The 18,389-nt window shown below is 55.2% G+C and overlaps 1 protein-coding gene across 4 annotated transcripts in view; it reads left to right on the top strand.

Annotated features, from left to right (window-relative positions):
- MLLT6 (MLLT6, PHD finger containing) overlaps window positions 1-14,394 on the top strand; it is a 46,299-nt gene extending 31,905 nt beyond the window's left edge. For all 4 annotated transcript variants that reach the window (XM_074891999.1, XM_074892001.1, XM_074892002.1 and 1 more), the window contains 10 exons: window positions 1,059-1,240; window positions 1,985-2,102; window positions 5,818-5,884; window positions 6,222-6,364; window positions 6,646-6,834; window positions 7,023-7,111; window positions 7,531-7,886; window positions 8,035-8,143; window positions 9,650-10,027; window positions 10,831-14,394. In XM_074891999.1, the coding sequence (XP_074748100.1) occupies window positions 1,059-1,240; window positions 1,985-2,102; window positions 5,818-5,884; window positions 6,222-6,364; window positions 6,646-6,834; window positions 7,023-7,111; window positions 7,531-7,886; window positions 8,035-8,143; window positions 9,650-10,027; window positions 10,831-10,875 (1,676 nt within the window). In that variant the 3' untranslated portion in view covers window positions 10,876-14,394. The remainder of the gene's footprint in view (window positions 1-1,058; window positions 1,241-1,984; window positions 2,103-5,817; window positions 5,885-6,221; window positions 6,365-6,645; window positions 6,835-7,022; window positions 7,112-7,530; window positions 7,887-8,034; window positions 8,144-9,649; window positions 10,028-10,830) is intronic.
- Window positions 14,395-18,389: the final 3,995 nt, after the last annotated feature.

An 18,389-nucleotide genomic window follows, 5' to 3' on the forward strand; every position in this document is an offset into this window, starting at 1 on the left:
GTCTTGCCACATCCCCGTAGGGTTGGGAGACTGGCACAGCATTAACTCTGCCGAGAGCTTACAGCTGCTCCCAGCCTGAGTCCCCTTCCCTGGCCTGGCAGGGATGCGGGCAGCCAGGACATGTGGCAGGAAGGGGTTAAGGCAGCAGGCAGAGGAGGGGCCTGCTTCTCAGGCCTGAGGTTTGACACTGTTCTGGCAGCAGAACTTGTCATCGGTCTATTGTGGGTTGTTTGCAGATGCTCCAATTTAGGTCAGATTGCAAGGGGGGGGAGGTATAATTTTGTTGTGTGCGCCCGGGAGCCCTGGCCCATTTGTCTGCGCTGCCCGAGAGAGGAGAGGAGCTGCAGGAATTGATGCAACTTCCATAATCATAACCTTAGGCCAATTTTTTTTGCCTCCCCCTGGAACAACAAAGGGATGTTTCAAAGAGAAGGAGGCTGCCAGGCCCCACTCTCCTGCCTGCTCCTTCTCCCATTCTTCTCTTGCGGAGAGATGTTGGCAGGGCTGTGAGGGACCTGGCTTTGGGCACTGCCTCTGCCACAGGCTTGAGCCAAGGGGAAGTCAGATGGGTCCCCTCCCTCCGCAGCAGCTCTCTCCTCACCCTTTCTTCCTCATTTATCTGTCCGTGCTCCACTGTGGTCCCTGGGCATCACGGAAGGGGATGCTCAGCCAGGTTAGCTCAGTGCAGTCTCTTGACTAGCACGGGCAGCGGAGGGTGGGACTCTGAGCCCCACTACCCTGTTCTGCCACTGATTTGTGCCTTCGGTGAGTCACTTTATGCTGCAATTTCTCTGTCGGATTGTATCGGGGTGCGAGGAGCAAACAAAAGGGGGGCAAGGGCAAGGCTGGAAAAATTTGTGATGCCTTTTGATCGAAGGGTTGTGGGCTGTGAGCACCCTCGCTGCACGCCAGGCTGCGAGATGCTGAAGCGCGTGTTACACTCGGTCTTGTGCACTGGTGCCACCCTCCCTTTCTGAGATCGAGCCCTGTGGAAAACCAGCTGCTTCCCGGCCCCGGGAGGGGAGCGTGGCTCTCTAACACGTCTCCTCCTCTTTCAGGGATCTACACCAGTAACAAGGACCCTATTTCCCATGGGGGCGGAGTGCTCCGAGCTGTGTGCAGTACACCCCTCTCTTCCAGCCTGCTGGCACACCAGGGTACGTCGTCTCTCCCACAGCTCAACCGGTCTCCCTTTGCTAGCACCATCCCAGCTTCCTCCTCCTCGGTCTCCACCACGCAGGTAAGAACATCAGGACCAGGAGAGGGACTGTAGTTTGGGAGAGCGTTGGACAGAGCAGGGCCAGTTTGTGGGCACAGAAGAACTGCTTTTTCCACTCGGGAACAGCTACTCTTCCTTCTGTTCGGAGGGGAGCTGCCAACTGCAGCTTCCCTTAGAGTGGGTAGAGAGATGTAGGTGATTTTGTGTCACAGCCCCACGCAGCCTGTTTCGGGGTGGGAGGAATTGCAACCTAAAAGGATGTTGCCTTCCCCTGACTGTAAGGGGAGGACGGGCAGCGCTCGGGTGGCAGAGGCCTGGCTGTCGGTGTGTGCCGTGTCCCGTGCTGCTCGTCCCCGTGCCGCTGCTCGGCTGGATCCTGCCACCAGCGCCAGCCCTACCTTTGCTCTGCGGCACAGATCACGTGGTGGGAGGGCTCGCACGTCCCAGCTGGGTGGGCTCTGCGTGTGCCAGGAGACAGAGCCTTGTCCTTCGTCGGGACCTCACTGTGAGAGGTATTTTACAGGGAGGAGAGAGTTAGTTTTACAGCCTTAGCGTTAACACAGCTCGTTCAGACCTCTTGGCTCCGAGACAGAGCTGGGAAGATTTCAACTGTCTAGCGAGACTTCCAAGGAGATATTTTTAACGCTCTCTCTCATGAGCAAGCTGGGTTCAAGAGTCAGAAAGAGATGGAACAATGAAGTTATTTTCCTCTTGCGTTTTGGAGAAGTCATTCCTCTCTCTCCCCCTCCTTGTTTTGCCATGTAGGTGTTCTCCCTGGCAGGTTCAACATTTAGCCTCCCTTCCTCACATATTTTTGGAAGCCCCCTTGCATCTGGGCTATCAATCAACCCACTCTTAAATCAGTCGGAAAGCAGCCGGGCAGGTACGTGAATCAGAAGGTATGTGAGTTTGGACTTCCAAAGGGGTCTCCCTGGAAGAGTCGAGACAACTGCATCCCTAGTTCTCCAGCTGCCCTCCCTGCTTGCTCCCATCCTGTGCGTGTGAGAGCCAGGGGCTAGGAGAGAGGGACAGTGGCTTTTTCCCCAAGGCAGGGGGTGCTTGTGTTTGCCTTAATGAAGTGCTGGCTTGCAATCCTGTAAAAGCACATCTATCTGCTGCTGTGTCCATTGGATAACGTGTGTCCCTGGACACGTGCTAGAAAAGTGCAAGAATGTGAAGTCCTTCCCTGTGGAAATTTGTTGTCTCTTTACGCACCGGAGCTGTACAAACCTAGTGAAAGCTACTGTGAGCTTTTGCTTGCTCAAAATAAGTTAAAAGTTTTTGTTAGGGTTTTGTTTTCTGGGTTTCTTTTTAAATGAGAAATACCTCGTGCTCTTAATTTTCATCTTCCATTTCTGTTTTGAGTTACTTTCTGCCCTTCCCCTTTGGCTTTGTCATGAATGCAACAAAATCCACCGTTTTCAACTTCCAAACATGAACATGCCAACACTGAATTACTTACAACTGCTCATTTTTTCCCACCAAGGCAAATTCATTTTTCTTGGAAAATTGCCTCGTTAAGAAGCAGGAAACTTGAAGCATCGTAAGATTGCTTTTTTTCCGAAACCGGAGTGGGCCTGGTTTTTGGTTTGCACCAGTAGTTAAACAAAAGCACCCTCCTGATTTTCAGATGTTGCAGTTAGTGGTGCAACTGTCTCCTGCTCCCCTAGCCCAGAAGTGTTAGCAGCTCAGCATGCTGGATGCTGAACTCCTGGGAGGTAAAACTCTGCCCAGTGTCACGCTGAGTGACAAGCACTTTAAAACACACAGTCCTCGTTAGAGGTGGCTCTGAGTTCTCCGGATAATCTGACACCAGTGTGCCCCTATTTGCCTTAACAAGTGTGCATGCCTGCATGTAAAGCATGAATGAACACGTATGCTTACTTACGACCTTTGCAAGCCCGTGGAGGTGCCTGTCTGTCTCTCTGTGTGTCAGTGGCAGCATTTTGTCTGTATGTCCCCGCCGGCAGCTTGCATCTGCTTGAGTGCGACGGGAAGGCAACTGCGCGGCTGAGCCCAGCGGGAGCCGGGGCCCTCGCTCGGGAGCTCTGAGTCAGGAGTGATTCAGTCACCTGGAATTAAGGAAAAAATGGGATGATTCAAAGAGTTATTCTTCCCTTACGGCAATCAACGAGAGCGAGATGACCCACTGCCACTTCCCCTTTGCTGTTATTTTGGCAAGGTGCTGACAGGAGGAGGAAGCGAGTCAACTGTCAGGAATAGCCCTGTGGTTCAAGCACAACGTGGAGGCTCCGCAGTCTGGGTTCTGTTCCAGCCCTGCGGCTACTGATGAATGAATCATGGAGGCAAAATCCAACATACAAAAGTGCTCAAAAAAGCCTGATCCTTAGTTTCCATTTCCAAGATTGCTCGTTTTGTTTGACTGGGATCTCCTAAGCTTCGGGACGTGGTTTTTTGCAGTTCCAGGCAGCCTTTAGAACAGCTCCTTTTTTTTTTTTTTTTGGTCCCGTTTAAGGTTTGTCCATCGCTATCTCCTCCTGCTGGCGCTAGTGGCCCAGAGGGTGTTAAGCTGAATTCACTTTTTTTTTTTTTTTTCCAGAGGGATTAATTAACATGCATTAAACTTCCTGTATGGGGCCATTTGCACTTAAAAGTGTTGTGACTGCTTTAATCCCAAATCGTTAACAGGGTGGTTGTGAAGTTTTAAGTAATCCTGCCTTGTCTTTAATTCAGATCACCTTTCCTGAGAGTGTGTAGACAGAGCCCATGGAGACATGGCCTTCACGGCAGTAATATTTGAGCTTTTCACAATTCTAATGTGATGTAGGGAAATGGTGCTACACTGTCTTACAGATGGGGGAACTGAGAAACTGTTATCACTGATGCAGGTTGATACCAGGGTGCCTTTGGCAGTACAAAAAGTCTGATTCTTATCTTCCCACTCCCTTAGCTACCGTCTAGTTCTTCCTCCCACGGCTTGTCCTGGATCCTGCCTCATTATGATGACAGGCCAAATGTATTTTATCTTCTCTAGTTGTCTTCAAGCTTCTTTTCATACTTGCTGCCTTGGAAAGTGCTGTCTCTGTGTGATAACTCAGTCATCTCCCCGTTCTGTAGACAACAGGATGGTGTTGGCCAGGAGATAATTGAACATGGAGCCTGGTAGCGTTTCAGAAAACCAGAATCGTATATATGTGTGCAGCTTCCCTGGGCTGCAGGCAAACACCGCGGCAGTAACAAGCAGGCAGTCAGGGCTTAGCTGAATGTTTATTTGGTTGCAAGTTAAAACCGCTGCGGCGAAGCTGCGGATATTTTTCAAAGGGTTTAGGTGGTCCTTGGATGGAAACGATACTGAGAAGCACTGCTGTGGTCTGACTGCTCCCAGCCTTCTGGTAGCTGATCCTGGTTGAATTTAGGAAGATTTCATGCCTTGTGGTGTCCCTGAAATCAAGACTTGTCTCCACATGGTGTCTTATACTGGCAACTGCTGGTCATCTCCAGAAAGTGGCAGCTTCTCCCCAGGAGGGTGGACCAGTTATAATTGATGGCCGGAAAGACGTTCCTACGGGGATGAAGGAGTGAGGATCCCACTCATACCTGTCCGTCGGAGCTCCTGAACACCAGCTGCCTTTGCTTGTTCTCAGCAGTAGAAAATACTGCCAGTAACTAATGCCCTGCTCAGGGCATTACACTGTAAATCACAGTGTTCCCTGCAGGAGACTTCCTGGATTCTTGCACATAAGAAATGTCTCTTATTGTGCGAAGAAGAGGAGGGGCAAGTCAACCAGCTGGTGCAGGCTGTAGTCACAACATCTGACACGTCCCAGAGCGAGGGGAGCGTGTGTTTACGGGCTGGCAGGCTCTGGGGATGGAGGGCAAATGGCAGATAAATATACTTCTCTTCTCGATTACTCTTTGGATGAGAGATATCCCCCCCGTGTGCACGGCAGCTCCGTCCCCAGCACCGCGGTGTCGCAGCTCCCCGGGACAGAGGGATGGCTTTGGGGGTAACTCCTGGACACTGAAGCACTTATTTAAACTCTTTAGAAAGGAGCTGAGCATCTGGAAACTTTGGAGGACTCCCACTGCGTTTCGGGAAAGGCTCCTGGAGGCAGAGGGCTGCGGTGGCACTTGGGAGAGCCGAGCGGGGGGGCTTTGCACAGGATTGCTGCATCCTTGCAGGCTCAGCAAAGCGAGTGTGTGTGTGTGTGTGTCCCACCCCCAGCAGCTTTACAGCTAAAAGAAAAGCTGCTTTCTGTTCATCCCTCCGGTTTCGGGGGCTGGGGAGCCGGGCTGGGGTGGGGGGAGCCAGGATGGGGCCACCCAGCTCCCCGCGGCCCCGGCGCCCGCACCCCCCGGCAGATTTGGCCCCTGCCCTTAAGAAGGGGGTCACCCGGGTGACCTTCCCAGGGTGACACCACCATCCCCCCCACTCCCGGCGTGACACAGGGTGACACGCAGGGACACGCAGCCCCTCCCCCGGCGGGCGGGGCCGCAGCCGTTATGCAATGCCGGTGCCCGGCGCTGCTCGGTGCTCCCATCTAGCGGGGACCGGCCGCCCTCGGGTGACAAACCGGGCACCTGCGAGGGCTGGGCGCCCATGAACACTGTGCCTCTCTGCCCCCCTCCCCACCCAGAGCCTGACCTGGAAGACTGCAGTTTTGGCTGCCGAGGGACGTCGCCCCAGGAGAGTCTCTCTTCCATGTGAGTGTCCTTCAGGAGTCCTCGCCGGGCTTTGGGGGGGGTCTCTCCGCATCTGGGTGGGCAGGGCGGTACCCCGGGATGCCGTGGGATGACACAGCAAGGAAAGGGAGAGAGTCTGGGGGAAGTAGAGGCAGCTCCTTCCCTCCTCCTTGGGGCTGGGAGTGGGATGGGAGGAGGCAGGTTTGCTTTTCCGACACGAGCCGGGAGCGGAGGAGACAGGCTGGGAGGGATGCAGCCGCTCCCAGGGTGAGGCAGAGGAGATGCGGGGAGACGGGAGCAGCGGAGCACAGGTGCAGACTCGGAAAGCATCTCTGACATCTCCCCAACCCTCTCCCAGGTCCCCCATCAGCAGCCTGCCGACCCTCTTCGACCAGACGGTGTCCTGTAGCAGCAGCGGGCAGCTGGAGAATGTTCCCCAGGCGACCCCAAACATTGAGCAGCTCCTGGAGAAGCAAGGCAACGGGGAAGCTGGCGTAAACAGTGAGTCGCTCAGGGCATGGGCTGTGGGAGGAGAGGTCCTTCTGCATGTTTGTGTGGGAGCCAGCTGGGATTTTGCCCATGGGCAAAGGAGCTGGGTGGTGGACAAAGCACTAGTCTGTGCCGTGGGGAAGTAGCTGGCAGTGGGACTGTGATCTGGGGCCAGTCTCCTCCCCCAGTGCGGTCTAACTGTGGTACCTCCTGTGGATCCCCTTCTCCTCTCTCCTCCGTCCTCCATTCTCTCCCCTGACCCTGTCCCCCTTCCCCCTTTCCGTTCCCTGCAGTTGTAGAAATGCTCAAAGCCCTGCACTCGCTGCAGAAGGAGAACCAGCGGCTCCAGGAGCAGATCATGACGCTGACGGCCAAGAAGGAGCGTTTGCAGCTCCTCAACGTCCAGCTCTCCGTCCCTTTCCCCGTGGTGACCAGCAGCAACGGCCCAGGCAGCCAGGCCCAGTACATCCTGCCTCCCAACGGTGAGGAACCGGGGTGGGGGGCATCACCCTGTGCCCTTTCCTAGCGGTGCCCTGGGGTGAGCGGGAGGGGGTCGCAGTGGGGAGGACCTGACCCATTTATCTCTCTGTAGCCACTGTCCCTTGCTATTGCTGTGGCAACGTCAGGCTCCACCCCTGACTCTGCATCCTCACTTCTTTCTTCCCTACAGTCTGCAACAACGATTCCCTGAGCATCAGCAAGAGCCCCCCATGCAAGAACAGCTTTGGGATCGAGAACTCGCTCTCCACTTCCTCTGAGGTACGCTGGCCACCGCATCTGCCTGCCAGCTGGGGACGGGACCTGGGGAGGGAGCAGAGCAGCGCAGTCCCAGTCCTCTGACTTGATAGCCACCTCATAAAGCCTTGTAGTCCAGGCCCAGAAATCAGGTTTCTTTCTCTGGAGTGCCCGTTCTTCAGTTCATCTCAGCGCTGAGGGTCGGAGTCAGAGTAGCTGAGGCTGGGAGCGTGAGGTGAGGATGCTTCTAGGTTATTCTGGCCACGCTTCTAGAGATCCGGCAAAGCAGGTGTGAGTTCTGGGACCCCTCCAAGCGCACGCCTGCACTTGCACTCACAGCCCCCCCTTCCTGCCTCCGGCTCCTGCCCAAAGCCCCCCTGGAGCTGAGCTGACCTTTCACAAGCTGCCCCAGTCCGATGCTCTTATGTCCGTTTCTCCCCCAGGACCCTCATTCAGGTTGCCCCAGCAGGAGCAGCTCCTCCCTGTCCTTCCACAGCACTCCTCCGCCCCTGCCCATGCTGCAGCAGAGTCCTGCCTCGCTACCCCTGCCCGGGGTGCAGCAGGTGAATGGCCTGGCCAGGGTGGCAGGCAGCGGGCTGGGGGGAGGCACCACTGCCAGCCACAGCCTCTCCACGGTGCCCATGGTGGACGGCCTGATGGGGACCCTGGCAGGAGGCCAGCAGATGCCCATCAACGGGATCCTGGGGAATCTGAACGGAGCTCAGGCCGCCCAGCCTCCGAGCGCGCTGACGCAGGCGAGCGGGCCTCCGACCTTGCAGCTCTCCACCAGCCTCAGCAGGTGAGGACGGGGAGCTCGCGGGGACAGCCCTGCCCTCTCCAGCAGAAGCGTAGCGCCGAGAGGGAGGGAGGGAGGGATGGAGGGAGGCCCTGTGTGTGCAGGACCAAGACGGGCCGCGCTGACGTCCCCCGCCCTGCTCCCCTTGCAGCGTGCCCAGCCTGAGTCCCCTGACAGAGCAGCAGCGGCACGTCCTGCACCAACACGAACAACAGCTCCAGCAGCTTCAGCAGCTCCTGACTTCCCAGCCGCTTAATCCGGTAAGCGTGCCTGCTGGCACCTTTTATCTGATGAGGTGTTTAATGGGAAAGCCTCGGAGCAGAGAGCAAAACTCAGGGCTCCCTCCTGCACTGTTGAATCCCCTGCCCACGGGGCTGCGAGAGTCATGTGCCTTGTCCTTGGCTCCGGGCTGCGGTGGGTGGTGTGAGGAGAAAAGCTTCAGGCAGGAAGGTGCGGCGCCTCCCGGAGGGAGGGAGATGGGGATTTGAACTTTTTCATACAAAGGAAAGAATTTAATATGGGTTTCCCACATCCTGAGGGTGTGAGAACATGGTAACTAAAGCCACCACAAAGTCAGGAGTGCCGTTACCTCCTCCAGCCATCTCTGAATGCAAATCCTGTCTGCTCCTGCTGCCACGAGCACGCTGGTCTCTGGGCTTGCACATGTGCCAGGGCCCACAGGAGAAGAGGAACTCGCCTGAGGACACTTCTTGAGTTTAGAAAGAGATAAGCACCAAATTGTCTAGTCCTGAGGCAGGTGAGCTGTGTCTGGGCAAACTGGAGGTGCCAGGGGCACTTGTAACGTGTAGGTGGCTGAGGATTTCGGGGTCAGAAAAAGGAGCAGGCAGCTGTTGTGAGGATCTTGGCGCTCTGCCTGCACTCTCTCGGGCAAAACAGCAGCCCCGTCCCAGGCTGCTGTGGGAATGGCTGCATGGGTAGATGGTAAACAAGCCCTTGAGTTGTAAGAACCACATTCACTTGCCCTGTAGAACCCGCTGTGGTGTCCCTCCCCTGCGGTGGAGTTGCACGGGAGTGCTAACAGTTCCCGTCAATGAAGCTGTGCTCATTTATATCTCCCATCAACTTGGCCCGTTGCTTTGGATAGATTTCTGGGTCAGGCTATTTATAACTCGGGGAAAAGCAAATTTCAAAGGGCTTCTCTTTACAGCAGCTGATGTCACCGTGTCATCAGCTGCATCCCTGTGGGTACGGGAACAATGTCAGCTCTCAGCCTGCCGCATTGGTCGATGGTTGCTATAGTGATTTCTGTGGTTTGGTTGGATTCGAGGGCGTCCCTCCGGGTGCAGGTGAGCTGTGGCCCTCGTCTCCCTGAGCCCGGCTCACCTATGCTGACCCTGTGGGTCAGGGCTGAGCTGTGAAGCAGGACGGGGCTGGGGAAGGAAATTAGCAGCCAGTCTAGAAATTCAGGATTGTGAATGCCCCAGACTTAAAAGCCGTGGGTCAATTGATTGGAAAGAGCTGGGTAGATCTGTGTGCCTGCAGGTGTCTTAGTCAGGGTTAACTAATCCTCCGCTCCAGGAAACAGCCGGCTTGGAACGGTCACGAGCACAGGCTGTTAATGAACACAGGACAGACTGTTCCTCTCTCTACCTATAGAGATGTGATCAAGGGGACTTTCTCCCTGTCCCCAGTAGCTTTGCCCAGGGTGGAGAGTGCCCATGTGGCTCCTGGCTCCTTTGTATTAGGTGTCACCCTTTCCTGAGCCCTTTGTCCCTCTGACTTCTCTTCCTCACCCTTCCCTGCAGGAGCAGCAGGCCCTGGTGTTCCAGATGATGCAGCAAATCCAGCAGAAGAGGGAGCTGCAGCGGCTGCAGATGACCAGCTCGTCCCAGCTGTCCATGACCAGCCTCCTGGCAGCCACCTCCGCCCCCCTGCACTCCAGCACCAGCGCCCTGATGACCTCGGCCCCTCCGCCGCCCCCCAGCAGCAGCTCTCTCATGGCCTCCCTCTCCCCCCAGCAGCTCAACCCTAGCAATGCCCTCCTGGCTCCCCAGGCCACCCCACCGCTCAGTGCTCCTGGGAGCAACCTCCTGGCTTCGGGGACGGGCATCCCACCTGTCCTTACAGCACAGACTAACCCGTTTCTCAACCTGCAGGCTGATGGCAACACCCCGAAAGGAACGGTGCGTATGCTGCTAGCACTACCCTAACCCCAGCGAGCTCGTGGTGCTAGGTGCTGTACAGACTGCGGTTAACTCGGGGGAGCAGGGCACCGCTTAGGCAACAGAGCCAGAATGCTCCCCTGGCTTTGCTGCATCCCTGGCTAGCCACTGTCACGTCCTGATCCTACCTCCAAGGACTTCGTAGGGCCCAGACAGGGTCGTGGGTAGGCCCAGAGGCTCCCAAGGTGTCCTTGCACGCGCGTGTGTGCAGACACACACCAGACCTGCTGCAGAAGCATGGCAGAGACGGGCCATAGATTTTTGTCTCTGTTAACCCTAGGACTTGGATGGGACAATGTGCCCCTGGCCCTTACTGGAGCCTTGTGAGGAAATACGAAGGTGACTGCATGCGAAACCCAGGGTTTAGAAGGAACCTTACGCCCGAGAGGTTGTGGCCAGGTTTACAGCCTCTCGGTAAAGCAGCCTTGTACTGGAACACCAGTGTCTAGGGACTGATGGTGTGATACTTTCATCTCTCCTCCATCCCTCCCCTGGCCTATACCTGTGCCCAGAAGGTCCAGCCCTGGCTGGAAACATTTAGGAGCCAAAGGCCAGGGTTGAGGGGCCAGTTCGGCCTGAACTGGGCAGAGGGGAACCCTGGGGCTCCCGTTCTCCGTTGATCTCGGAGGAGCCTGAGAGGCTGCGGTGAGCAGGGCCAGGTCCGCAGCACAGCAGGGCTCTCTGCTTCTGCCCCCTCGTGTTGCTGCCCATCCAGTACTGATACATGTCTCCTCTGCGTCTCTTTTTCTGTTTGTTTTTTAAAGAGCATGAATGAAAAGGGAGCTCCTCTTACCCAGGACAAGGGCTAAGCTCCCCCCTCACCCTGAACAAACCAGCAGCCAACTCCTCTCAGCCAGGGGAATGTGGCTTTCCACAGTCAACTTTGATACTGTTAGAGCAATGAGCACAAGGCTTCCAAGAAGCATTTCCTGCCGCTGGGCAATGCCAAGAGGTGCTTTGGAAGACAGTACGTCTCTGACCAAGCCCTGGTATCGGGAGGAGCGAAGGCGGGGGGGCTGCCTGCCACCCTGGTCCGTGCCACACACGCTCCAAACGAAGCTGCGTTTCCACGCAGAGTGGAGGAGAGAGTTAACACCAGATGGCTGCCAGTCTCCTCCCTGCCGTGAGTGTGTTTGTGTGTGTAAGCCCCCCCCCAAGGCCGAGGCACTGGAGACCACCGCGCATCCTTGGCCAAGACCTTGGCGGAGGGAGGCCCCTCTGCTGAGGACTTTCTGCCCAGTGCAGAGGAATCTGGCGGTGCCCTGGGAGGCAGCACTGGATTGTGACACAGCTGGGGAAGCGGGACGTGGTGGCGCTGCCTACGTGGTCTGCTTTGCCCAGATGGGGAGGTTAAGAAGAAGTCCTGTAGCTGAGATTTCTCACCTGCTTTTCATCTGCTGGGCTCTTAGGATGCTCTTCTCTCGATAGCCACCGTACGAAGCCCCGATGCCTCAGCTGGATCCAAACCCAGCCTGAAAAGACACGAGCGGTGGAGCGATGGGTAAGGACTGGTGCAGGGGGAGGAGGTGAAAGCTTCCTTGAAGGACGTTGCCACATCTGCTCCGCCAGCTGCTGTCGGTTCGGTGCTGTACTTTTCCCGTGAAAAGCACACTCCTGCTCCTTGTGCCATCTCTCTTTCCTTCCAAGATTTCCAAAGGCTAAAACTTCAGCTTGCAAAAAGGGGCTGTAGCCAGTATTACCCCTGTCGTAGCCAACTTCCGAAGGTGCATTTGAACCTGGCAGTTGTTTCCCAGGCCTGAGCTGGCAGATAGAAATGTGTGTGGGGAAGAGGGAATCCCAAATCCGGTACCTGTTCTTTCTCACCCACCACAAATCGCTCCAGTCTGGCCAAACCACGTTCTTCCACTGGTCTTGGGCACTTCAGAAGAGGGATCTCCAAGCAATGGGACAATTACCAGTCTCCTGAGCTAGGACATTGGACCCTTCGTTGTTCTCCACCTTTTGACCTTAACTCCGTCTTGCAGCCTGGAACCTCAGCACAGAAATCGGCTTCCTCTGAGCTCGGATGCGATGGATTGATTGAAGGACAGGTGGGGCAGCTCTGGGGGAGGGGGAACATCTACGTCAAACGTACAAATGCCCCTTCTTTTCCTCATCCCCTGGTTAAATCCAGAGCTCCTGGGGGCAGGTGGGAAGACTCCAGCTAATAGAATCTCTGAGGGTCTTAAAAAAAAATAAAATTCAGACCTTAATGGATATTTTTCAGCACATTCCCGCTGCCTCTAACTAGTTTGCACTATTCAAATTTGTCGGCAGTGGGTCTGTGCTGATAGTACTAGAAAAGCTTGTTATAGGCAAAACTCATCTGCTAAATATCTTCCTTCCTTTTTATTTTATTTTATTTCTTTTTGTTTGTTTGTTTGGAAGATTGTCACCGCAATGGTTGAATAAGGCTAAAAGGAGAGAAAATACCTTTCTGATCTCAGCCTCCAGTTCTGTGAACTGGGCAGAACACTGCTGTCTGCTCAGAAATATATATATATTATATATATATGATTTTTTTTTTTTATAAAGAAAAACTAATGTTTTAACAAGGTTAAGAAGCTATTGGAAAGATGGAGATGGCAGCTAAAAGTCAAAATGCAGGAAAAAAAAAGTCTCCCTTCCTTGCTTGCAAGTCTCTGCAGCACAGACCGAGAGGAGCGCTGAGCCGAGGCTCTGGCTGAGACGGTCCCTGTCCCCAGCCACCTCCCGAGGAAGTCCGGGGCTGAGCTGTGCCACCCTCCATCCGCCTGGTACAAACTGTGAATGAGATCTTTCAGTTGCAAATGGTTTAATTTTGGCTCCCTGTCCCCAAAATTGCTCTGGCACAATTGTGTGCTTGCACTTTTTTTAATTTTTTTTTTTTTTTTAATTTCCCCCCCTGCTCCCCCAGCTGTGTTGTCCTTCCCTTCCCTCTGCGAGGGGCAGAGACCGTATCTTGCCTTGCTGCCCCCTCCACGCGTGAGGAGTCCTGGGCTCGAAAGCTGCTGTTTTGGGGCTGCCGTGCTGAATTCAGCCCCGACGTGCCCCGCGTGCGTGTGGTGGCTGCGTGCACGCGGAGGCTGTGCCTGCCCGCCCTGGGCAAGCAGCAGCTCCTCGGGATTCGGGAACTGACATTCCTTAGCGCTGGGTTGGGTCAGCAAGGTGATGGGCAGAAGGGCTCGGGGTGAAACAGCGGCCGCTAAATGTGCAAACGTGGTCTCTGCCAGCTGCTTGCCCAGCTGGGTCGCTCTGGGGGTTGATTTTTATTTTATTTTTTTACTTTTTTTACTCTTAAGGTCCCAAATTTGCGTTGCCACTTGTTTTGCTGTCACGCTGACCATCAGCACGGCCTTCAAACCAGTCTGTAACCACAAGGGCCTGACCTCGTGCCCAGACCTGGTCAAACTCTTCCGAAATTTAACCACATTTCACACCCTGGAATTAGAAACACGCCAGTACCAGGAAGAGGGGACGGGAAGGAGGGAAGGCTGGTTGGCATCTGTCCCTTCTGTAGTGAGTCATGGTACGTGCGTTGACTTGCAGGACAAACAAAAACCATCAGTGGTTTGGTGCCCAAATCCCTGGGCAACAACAGAAAACTTTTAGGGGGTCGCTGAGAGGTACTTCCTGGTGAGTTTGCAGTCAGGAGGCTGAAACGTGCTGTACGGGGCTCCGCACCGCTCCTGGGAGCCCGTGTGTCGGAAGAGGTTGGAAATCAAGGCCTGAAGTGAAGGACTGGGTGTTGCAGGCAGGGTTGCTGTTGGGAGCAGGGCGGGCTGAGCTGCGCTGCGTCCCCGTCCTGGCCGTGCCGTTGAGGTTTGGTGGTGGCAGTAGTTTGCGGACGAAGCCCCTCTGCTCTCCGGGGCTCTCCGGAGCAGGGAGGGACGAGACGGCGGGGGGGAGAGACATATAGCACTTACACATTTCTCTGACATCTTCCAAAGGCGCCCGGTCCCTTTGAAGTGTGCTCCTTGTCTGATCGCCTCAACCTGTCCCAGAGCCAAAGGTCCCTTTGGCAGATTGAGGGGAGAAGGGGGCACTGCTGGAAGGTCGACATGAAACGTTTGTATCTCTGTGAAAAAGAGGGAGAGCAGGGGAAAGAAAAAAATAAAAGCTAAAGATTATCTGTGTTTCAGTTGCACTGGGGTACGTTTCTTTACCCGTTTTGATGCTAATGTCTCATTTAGTATGTTGCATGTGTCTTTTTTTGTTTTGATTTGTTTTTTTATTAAATAAAAGAGAAAAATGTGTATATTTTTGCCAATTTAAGGTAATGTAGCTAAGATATATTTTTTTCACGCTGCTTGACTGTTCTTTATTATAATAAATAATATTAATATTGATATCAAAGACTTTTTTAATACAGCTAGGGTTTCAAAATTGAGATGAGAATAGGGTCTGTGTGCTTCCCGTCCTGCGTCTGTGCTGAGGTCCCGCTGTCCGCAGCGCACGTGGGCGCACGCTTGGCCCTGCCCTGAGCCCGCGATGCCGCCGAGGAGGCAGCACCGAGGCCCGGGGGGAAGTTCCCCGCCTGGCTCCTTCCTGGCTTCACACCTTGGGAGCAAAGGGAGACCAGGGCGAGGGAGGAGCAGTTGGTGGTTCGTTGTTAGCAAAAAGGTCTCTCGCTCCCCCAAAGAACAGCGAGAGCCCGTGTTAGTCGGTAGAGATGCCCAAAACCAAACTCACTGACTTTAAGCTTTGCAGCTGCTCCTCGGTCCGCCCCGCTCCCAAGAGTTTCTTTCTCTTAAGCACCAAAGGGAAGGGCTCGTGCTGTTTCTGCTTTGTTCTGTTTTTCCCCCAAACAGCCCCGCATAGCTGGGTGATGAGGTCTTTTCAAAATATGGTTTGGAGACATGTCCTGCTCTGGAGAAAACCCGCTCCTGCTCCAGTGCTCAGCTCTTAGATCTGGCTTGGCACTTTACTGGGTCATGCTTCAAAACTGCATGCTTCTCTGTCTCGTAGCCCACAGGCTCCATGGTTCTGCTTTCTCCTTATGCTTTTAAATCAGAAACTGGTTTTATTGACCTTTTGTTTTTCCCCACCCACGTGTGCCCGCGTCCCATCAGCGAGCTGGGCCCTGCTTGCCTTCTGGGTTCGTGGGGCTCCTTTCAACAGCCCAGGAGAAGTTCTCCCCCCACACCCCATCCTTCCGCAGTGCTTTTCTCTCGTTGACCAGCAGCCAGCGTTGCCACCTGGGAGGGGCAAACTGGACGCCAAAGAATTTGCCCGGGTTTTTCCAGACAGCCCAAGAGATGTCAGAAAGGGAGCACAGAGCGAGCTGGAGACACAGGGGTTGGGAGTTTTATCTTTAAGAGTGGTTTTGGTCATTCAAAGGGTCATCCAGAGGAAGCAGAGTGTGGCATGCAAAGTCTTGTAGAGTCGGGCCATCAAATGCTCTGGGTCGTTGTAGGAAACTTCCAGCTGATTTTCGAAGGGAAAAGGAGGTTTGGTGTCTGGTTCTGAGGACTCGGTTGCTCACTGCAGGAGCTGGTGGCTGCGGATCCTCCTCTTTGTGCCTGGTAGTGGTTAGTGCCGGGGTGCGGGCTGGGAGGGAGCCCCAGGGGAGGCCTGTGGAGCACTGAGGTCCTTGTGCTGTGTTTCTTGGAGCCCTGAAATATGAAAAAGAAGATGAATATTTCCGCAGAGTTGTGTTGGCTTGTTCCTGGCATGGTTTGTCTCTTTCCACTGCTTGGCTCTCGGTAGCGTTTCTGTTCCTTTGCATGGGTGGGGACTGGAGAGATGTGTGAGGAAGGTGCTGAGCAACGTTCAGTGGTTTTGTGCCCAACGAGCAGGTCGCGGCATCTTCTTGGACCGGAATAACAAGGGAAACACCTCTGTAGCAGGTGCATGGAACGCGGCTGTCCTACGCCGAGCCCCTCCCTTCCACGGGCCTTAGGTCTGACACACTCCGCTCCAGGTCTCGCCCAACCAGTCACCAGTGTCCCCTGGACACAGCTCTTGTACGAACGGGGGCTCCCGCGGCCCTGGCACTCGCTGGACTCTGGTTTTCTCTCTGCTGCCGCGCTGGCACACGTGCTCCAGCCGCGAGCCGGCCGCCCCGGCGGGACGGGGCAGGTTCAGGTTCCAGCACCGTCCCTGCAGACTGCGCAGATGCAGATGGCTTGAGCCCCTTGGCTCTGTACCAAAGACAATAGAGACATGGATGAGGTCTTCTCACGTGCTCAGGAGAGGACTCCAGAGAAGACATACCAAGCAGATGGTGTCATTCTCTTTGGGGTGAAATGTTCAGGCTAGTTGGCAGGGCAAGAGGTGACCGATGCGGCTGAAGCGAGTGGGGCTCCCGCCCGCGGCGGTGGTGGAGCGGCTCCCTCGGGGGCTCGGAACAGGCGGCGGTTGTTTGGCGTGAGCGGCAGATTGGCTCTAGGACACAGAAACTTTCCCGCTGCAGAAAAGGAAATCTGCCCGGGGCCTTTGCTGCTCCCTGCAAGTCCACCCCTTGGTCTAACGGGCCCCGAGAGCTCTCTGGAGGACGGCGTGGCCACGGCTTGCACCAGGGGCCAGCTGTACGCAGAGCAGTGCCCGTCGCTCCCAGATCCTTTCACCTTAAAGCCTGGTTTGTTTGCACACCCCTCTCCAGCGCAGGCGTCGCCCTGTCCGGCTGGTGATAAGGGCTTTGCTTTGCGTTTGCCGTGAAGGAGACCTGCATCATCCCTCAGGTTCCAGCCTGGTCGGGGCCGAGCAGCCAGCGCTGCGCCCAAAGCAGTTTTCCGAGGGCTCTCCAGCCCAGCCGGTCCGTCGGAGCTGGCAGCTCCTGCTGCGCTGTTATTTACCGTTGCCCTTGGTATATGCTGTGCTGTGCGGTTTCTTAAACCCACATAAGTAAAAATAATCAAGTGCCTGTGATCAAAACAGCCTTGAGGCAGGGAGTTGAATGGGTCCCTGGTGCCTCTCCTTTGTGCATTTAGTCTGAGAAATGGCGTTGTCATAAAGGCTGTGGATGTCACCTTTGCAGGAAAGGGTGAAGTAGCAATAATTTTAATAGTAGCTTTGCAGCAGCAGGTCTGAAACTGCAATTCAGAGGTGTCCTCTCCCCTCCCATTTTCCAGATGGGGAAGCAGAGGCACAGAAAGGACTAATTTGCTCAGGAGCCACGTCTCCTGCGCTTTGTTCTTCCCTCCCCTGCCCAGAAAAGGGACCCCAGCTCTGTGGTGCCCACTCAACCGTGGGCTCCGGGGTGTCCCATGTGGCTTCAATCCTGCGGGGAAGCTTCTTGGACCCACGGGGTGTGGAGACAGCCCAGGAGCTCACAAGCTTGTGCAGCTGCCAGCCCTTCTGGTCCTTAGAGCAGCACCTCATGGGCACAGCCCGGCTCCGGCCTCTCAGGGCAGTCGCTGCTGCGCGGGGCAGCGAGGGCAGGTGGAGCCTTTCCTTTAGCTCCGTGGGTTTTGTGTGAGGATCCTCGGCACAGAAAATCCCCTCCCAACCCACAGCTGCCTGCCTTGGGACACCAGGCCCGGGGCATCACTGCGGTGGGAGCTGCGGAGTACAGACGGGGGTAGATGGTGGGAGTGGCAGCGCTACAAATTTTTTTTTTTTTTGGCTGGTGAGACCTTTGGCGAGGTTGTGCTCAAGGGGAGAGTTCGGGCTCAGCCAAATCCACAAATCCCCATTTATCCCTTCCCTCCCTGGTGCAGGTGGTGGAGCTGCTCTGCCTGGACGGGCTCCCCCCTCGCAGCTCCCCGCCACAAACCCACTGCTCAGACTGGCGGGAGGGAGGGAGGGAAGCTTTCGGTGGGTTTTTTTAATTGATATTTCAACATTTATCAGAACTTGAAGAAATTAGTTTGTGCTAAAAATGGTTAAAAAGTAAGAAAGTGGAAAAACTCTGTTTAGTTAACGATTATCATTTTAACTTTGAAAAAGTCATCGGTACCCTGCCCAGCAGCGCCCATTTGTGACTGTGCTCCAAATTACGTGTGACATCGCAGCTGAAGGGTAAAGCACAGAAAACCCCTCCAGGGCCTGGTTTGTATTTTTAATTTAAGCAGCAAATGCAAAGTTTTAGCACCTGCCTGGGCTGTAGGGAGCCTCTGCAAGACAATTTGATTAAACAGCACTTGCAGCCCCAAAAGCCACAGCGAGCAGAAGGGTCTGTGACCCAGGTTAGGGAGGGACCGAATGAAATGATGGGCTGCAGCCACGTCCCTGCGAGGGCACGGCCCAGGGTCCTGCCCCACGGGAGCTGTTTGATCCCCCTGCTTGGGGAAGCAGGGAAGAGGCAGAGGTCTGGCCCTGCGCAGCCTGGATTTCAGAGGGATTTAAGCCCAGCCTAAGTGTTACAAGGCTCCCCACAGCGGAGCCGGTCTCGAGTGGGCCA

This window comes from Strix uralensis, chromosome 22 (genome assembly GCF_047716275.1).
Source record: "Strix uralensis isolate ZFMK-TIS-50842 chromosome 22, bStrUra1, whole genome shotgun sequence".
NCBI classification, from domain to species: Eukaryota; Metazoa; Chordata; class Aves; order Strigiformes; family Strigidae; genus Strix; species Strix uralensis.